Below are 5,706 nucleotides of genomic sequence, written 5' to 3'. Positions count from 1 at the left end.
GTGTTTCGTTGTGAAAGTGAAACTACTTTGTTTGGTCTTCCAAAAGAGGACGATATCTGCTTCGTCATGCCTAGAGCTGATCTGTGCTCACGCTAAGCCGGGGATTCCGCTCACGCTAGGCTAGGCTGCTGTGTTTTTCGTTGTGAAAGCGAAACTACTTTGTTTGGCCTTCCAAAAATGGACACGACTAGAAATCAGTGGTTAAGTTGTATTTACAACACTGTTCCAGAACAGTTCAACCCAAATATTCAGATGTGTGCAGCGCATTTTATGGAGGACTGTTTCCTGATCCTGGTAGAGTAGACTATAATGCCGGCTGTTCTGACTCACAGACTGTAAGTACGTTTTTTATATTTAAAGAGTTTTTATATTTTATATTTTTTATTTTTAAAGCGAGTTTTTTGGGCAGTGTAGAGTAGGGCTTGTTGTTTGTCATTTCTCCGATCACAAATGCAGACATGGTTTTATGTTCACGCGGTGCGATGCAACACAACGCGTAAAAAGACTCACATTTTGTAATTATGTCCCCACTGGATGCAACGAATGCCTCGTTTTTAATGGGTTTTCATGTTTTTGAATCATCGCTCCGGCCTGACAGGGCATCATCACAATATGGCAAGGGGCGTAACATTTCCGTCTCACGCTTGAGGTATTCGGCCAATCATAACGCACTGGATAGCTGGCCAATCAGAGCATACCTCGCTTTTCAGACCAATGAGGTTTGTAAAAATCGACGCGTTTCAGAAAGGCGGGGCATAGAGGAGAAACAAAAATGTACAGTATGTGGAAATTAATGTGTTTTTTTAACCTTAAACCGCATAAACACATTTCATTACACCAAATACACAAAATAATGTTATTTTTAGCAGCATCATATGACCCCTTTAAAAGATTAATATTAAGAACATTTACTACCAGTCAAAAATTTGGCAGAAGTCTCATATGCTCATTTATGCTCATTTTAAATAAAAAATGCAGTAAAAACAGTAAAATTGTGAAATATTATTACAATTTAAAACAACCGTTTTCTATTTTAATATATTTTAAAATGTAATTTATTCCTGAATTTTTTTTCCAGCAGCCATTACACTAAACTCAAGTAATGTTGAAAAGAGTTGTGCTGCTTTACATTTTTGTGGAAACCATGACCCATTTTTTTCAGTATTTGTAGATGAATAGAAGCGAACAGCATTTATTTGAAACTTTTGAATGGTAGTGTATATAATTATATATTTGATTTTATTTCATCCAAAAGCACTATTATCACTCTGAAATGTGACAGACCCACCTTCTTCTTTACCAGAGACATGACCCCTATCCGCGTGAGAACCGGCTGCCTGCAGAGCCCCTCGCGCGGGACACCGTCAGCGAACGTCTCTGAACCGTCAGCCACCGGTTCACAGAGGTGCCTCATGAAGAGCGACACGTACGCCCTGCCAGAGAAACAAAGTAAATGGAAAAGAGAAAAGTTTCCTTAGCAGTGCCCAAGTTTGAAGTTTACACACTACTGTATCAAATGACATTTTCCAAACACATTTACTGGTAAAGAAAGTCATACTTGAACTCTTTTTCACTCTTTCCCCGGAGGTCTCGCACGAGCCACTGGCAGGAAAAGGCGTCCTGAGCTGGCATCCCCCATCTCATGATGGCATTCAGGAAGGCTTTTCTCTGGCGCGTATTAAAGCCCAATACCTGACCAACACACACAGACACACGATTAGGCAGAAGATGACAGATTGCATTTTTATGTAAATTGTTTTAATCTAATGAGGCCTTATACGAAAAACAGACATGCTTTTATTGACATTATGAAACGTTACTGGGCAGTTCTCAAAACTGGAAAAATGCAGCCCTGTTATCTCCAGCTCTATGTCACTCAATTTAATTATAAGAGGCACGCATCCAGAGACGCTGTATATACTGGACACACAGGCGACCTCCAGATAAGCAAACACTTGGAAAATACACTATAAATCACATTAAACTGTGACCAATAGGCTTGTGTTGATTTTACACTGAGCATGCATCTTTTAATGGCCATTTACAATAGTTGTGCCAACACAAACGAACAAGTAAAGAATAGCTGCACGATACCTCAATGTTGCCGCCCACTCTGGCCAACAGGGGTGGCAGTGGTTTATCCTTCTCGTTTCGGAGCTGCCTGCGTGACTGTCTGCGACCTGGACGAGGGGAGAGGAGAGTCAGCCAAGAGATCAGTTCAACATGTCCATCTCACTGAGCCAGCATCAGGAAACAGGGTTACAGCACAGGAAGGATACATTATCCTGAACAGCTGCAATACATAAACTGTGAATGTGCCTCCAGAAGAATAGCAAAACCTGACAAAACCACAAGACGTCCCAACAAGTTGCCAAAAGGAGCAAATGAATGTCTTAATTAAAGTCTAAAAGGGGCCAAAAGATGTGGGGCTTAGCAGTTATATTTGTACATTTGTAAGTGAAGCTTGCATGAGCAACACTCACTGCGAGTACAGTAATAGCATCTCTCCTAAACTGCATGATTTAAGTTGCAATGTCCATAGCACAAACGGTTTTTAATGTAATTTTTTTATATTTTAATACTTAAACAATAGTATATTGATAATAGTATATAGTATATGCAGAAATTGTTTTAATAGTTTAATACTTTGGTTAGGGGGTTTATTTATATATATATATAGTCCATTCCAGCACAACAATTTTTTACAGCGTTAACATTAATATTAATTTATAAATATAGTATTGTTTTATAAATGTAATATTGTATAAATATAATATTATTCTTATTCATTCATTATACATCAACTAATATCAATTTATACAGCTTAAAAAAGTTCAAACTGTATCATGTATATGTAGAAATAACAATAACCTAAACTAATTAACGCTGTAAACATATTGTTCATTTTTAGTTCAGTTGAACATCATTCCAACCTAATTATAAATAACTTAGAATAAGTTTGGTTGATAATAACATGATATTTAATTATTAGTTATAACATTGTATTATGTTTATTTTTATTTATATTAAGAACAATATGTGAATATTAATCGAGAGTGTGTCTGTTTGCTCCTCACCCTCAGGTCTCTCATCAAAGTCCTCATCTTCCTCCTCTGAGCCCACTGAGTATTCTGATTGGTTATCTGAAATGTCAGCATGCCACTCTGTAAAAGCATATCGAAAAGAGCACTGTCAGTAATAAACAAACCACAGTGCAGAATATGGTTAGCAGTAGTCAAACAATTTCCATTCACCAGAACCTTCAAATAAAGCCCAACCAAAATCTTAAATATCAGTTTGGCAATGCTCTCCAACAGTGGAAAAAAGACAGATGTGATCGTTTCAAATTTGGCTCTTTTGTGACAAAATGTTCTGTATCTCCACTTATCTAACCCTGCACAAGCATTCTGTTCAAATTCAGCTGTCAGAGAGAATGATTTAGTCCTACAGGAAGACACAAGGCTGTTTAAACCAAAATGAAAACCCACAAATGTCAATTATTGAAGCACAGGCTGCTGTCAAACGTTTAAAAAGGCCAGCAGATTGTTTTCTGTGCACATGTAATATATTCTGCAGAGAAGATGCTGCAACATTATGACCCTGCAAGTCAGGCTGCTTGGATACACAAAGAAAAGTATGTGTACCTAGAGTTTATCTCAGTTATCACTGTAATTATGCAGCTGTAAGCGCCATCAGAAAACCAAAAATTCTATATTGTTCCTTTCTGGAGAAAACCTCCTTTTTCATTTCTGTTATTTGTCTTTTTCCTGACCATTTTGTTTTTCTCTTTTTTGACACATAAATGAAAAGCTGCCACACTTCAGCATCCCCTGGGTGTTGTGGATGTAGCCATTTTTGAGTCAACTGCATGTGGCTGTTCTAACCTGACCAAAACAGCAGTGTGTGGGATATAGCTTTTCTGTCCCACTCAATCAAAAGTAACATCGTAAACCACATGCCAAAAATGAAGCTGCTACAAGATGTAATTTTGGAGATTTATATGAGATAATACGCTGCATTTATATGAGAAGCACAAACATGGTTTATTGTAATAAAAGGCAAGAAAAATGGGCTAATTAAAATTCAGTGGGCTCCAAAAGTCTGAGACCACACTGAAAATCAGGGATTCAAAATTCAATTTGACAAACTTAAAAACAAAAACATTTTGACATGAGATGGAGAAATATTTCAGATGTTCTTCCGTTTAAGCACAAGTTGCTCTTTGGATTGTTCTCAAATTATGCTGGAGAACATGATCATCAGGTCATACAAAAAAAAAAAAAAAACCTTGCAAAGTTCATGGAGTTCAAGTGCTGTTGTTACGGAAATAAAATGCAACATTCCAAAGAAAGTACTGAAATTCATTTGTTTAACCTTTCACTCAAATTGTTATGCTGAAAAAACCGTACCTTGGTCCTCCTGAGCCGCGTCATTGTAGTTAACCTGTTTGCGGACTCTCTTTCCTTTGCCGAGATTGCGGGCCAGATCTTCCTGCTGCTGTTCATAGTGATGCCTCAAGAGTTTCTCCCAGTAATCAGGATCCACATTCTCTTCCTGCTTAATGATCTCTCTCTCGATCTCCTCTATCTGGACACAACAACAAATGAGATCTCCTTAATATCTCATTTGTTTCCAATAATAAGACACCAATAATATTCAATGGAGAGAAAATGGAGACCAAGTCTCTTGCTTTTAAGATGTTTCTCCTGAAAAAAGACCCCAGTAACCTTCAGTATCCTAGTATAGAGCTTCAGAAAATATCTATATGTAAATATAAATATAACTCAAACATTTCTAATTACATTCTTGCAAGACTAAATTATCTGAGACATGCTATACACGTTACTTTTATAGCTCTATACTTCTTTGTCTATTTTTGCACCACTGTTCAAAGTTTTGTGGTCAGTATGATTTTTTATGTCTCTTATGCTCACCAAGGCTAAATATATTTGATCAAAAATACAGTAAAACCTCTTGTGTTTTGCCCGTACCATACCTGTTCGCTGGTGTTTCGACCCTGCCTGTGTTTGTGACCACGTCTTTTAATAAAAGCTTTGCACATGGATCCGCACGTCTCATGTTCTGGTTACTCCGTAACACCAGTAGTATTGTGAAATATTATTACAATTTAAAACAACTGTTTTATATTTTAATGTATTTTCATTGTAATTTATTCCTGTTATGGCAAAGTTGTGTTTTCTGCAGCCATTACACCAGTCTTCAGTGTCACATGATCCTTTAGACATCATTGACAAATTTTAGACATGTGCTAACTTGGTACGCAATAAACTTTTCTTATTATTATCGATGCTGAAAACAGTTGTGCTGCTGAATAATTTTGTCTAAAGTTCAAAAGAACAGCATTTATTTGAATTATGAATATTTAGCAACAGTATAAACGTATCTATTGTCACTTTTGATTTTAAAGCATCCTTGCTAATTATTTTAGGTGAAAATTTTAGAAGAAACATCTAAGAAAGTCATACAAAAATTCATTATATTTGAGGCCTCCATTAAAGGGGTCATATGATGCGATTTCAATTTTTCCTTTCTCTTTGAAGTGTTATAAGCTCTTGGTGCATAAAGAAGATCTGTAAAGTTGCAAAGACTAAAGTCTCAAATCCAAAGAGATATTCTTTATCAAAGTTAAGAGTCAACCACGCCTACCTAAAACGCCTCGTTCTAACACGCCCCCACATGTCTACG

General features: G+C 36.8%; 1 protein-coding gene across 7 annotated transcripts in view; it reads right to left on the bottom strand.

The window, feature by feature from the left end:
• The window catches only part of LOC107738011 (chromodomain-helicase-DNA-binding protein 3-like), a 56,360-nt gene that overhangs the window by 27,622 nt on the left and 23,032 nt on the right, over nucleotides 1-5,706 (bottom strand). For all 7 annotated transcript variants that reach the window (XM_016549674.1, XM_016549670.1, XM_016549668.1 and 4 more), the window contains 5 exons: nucleotides 4,410-4,587; nucleotides 3,078-3,164; nucleotides 2,095-2,180; nucleotides 1,559-1,692; nucleotides 1,289-1,433 (listed from right to left, as the gene is read on the bottom strand). In XM_016549674.1, coding sequence (XP_016405160.1) covers nucleotides 1,289-1,433; nucleotides 1,559-1,692; nucleotides 2,095-2,180; nucleotides 3,078-3,164; nucleotides 4,410-4,587 — 630 coding nt within the window. The remainder of the gene's footprint in view (nucleotides 1-1,288; nucleotides 1,434-1,558; nucleotides 1,693-2,094; nucleotides 2,181-3,077; nucleotides 3,165-4,409; nucleotides 4,588-5,706) is intronic.

Source organism: Sinocyclocheilus rhinocerous, unplaced genomic scaffold (genome assembly GCF_001515625.1).
Source record: "Sinocyclocheilus rhinocerous isolate Xijiao unplaced genomic scaffold, SAMN03320098_v1.1 scaffold494, whole genome shotgun sequence".
Taxonomy (NCBI): Eukaryota; Metazoa; Chordata; class Actinopteri; order Cypriniformes; family Cyprinidae; genus Sinocyclocheilus; species Sinocyclocheilus rhinocerous.
Note: the sequence above shows the minus strand (reverse complement) of the source record. Positions and strands in the feature narration are given on the sequence as shown.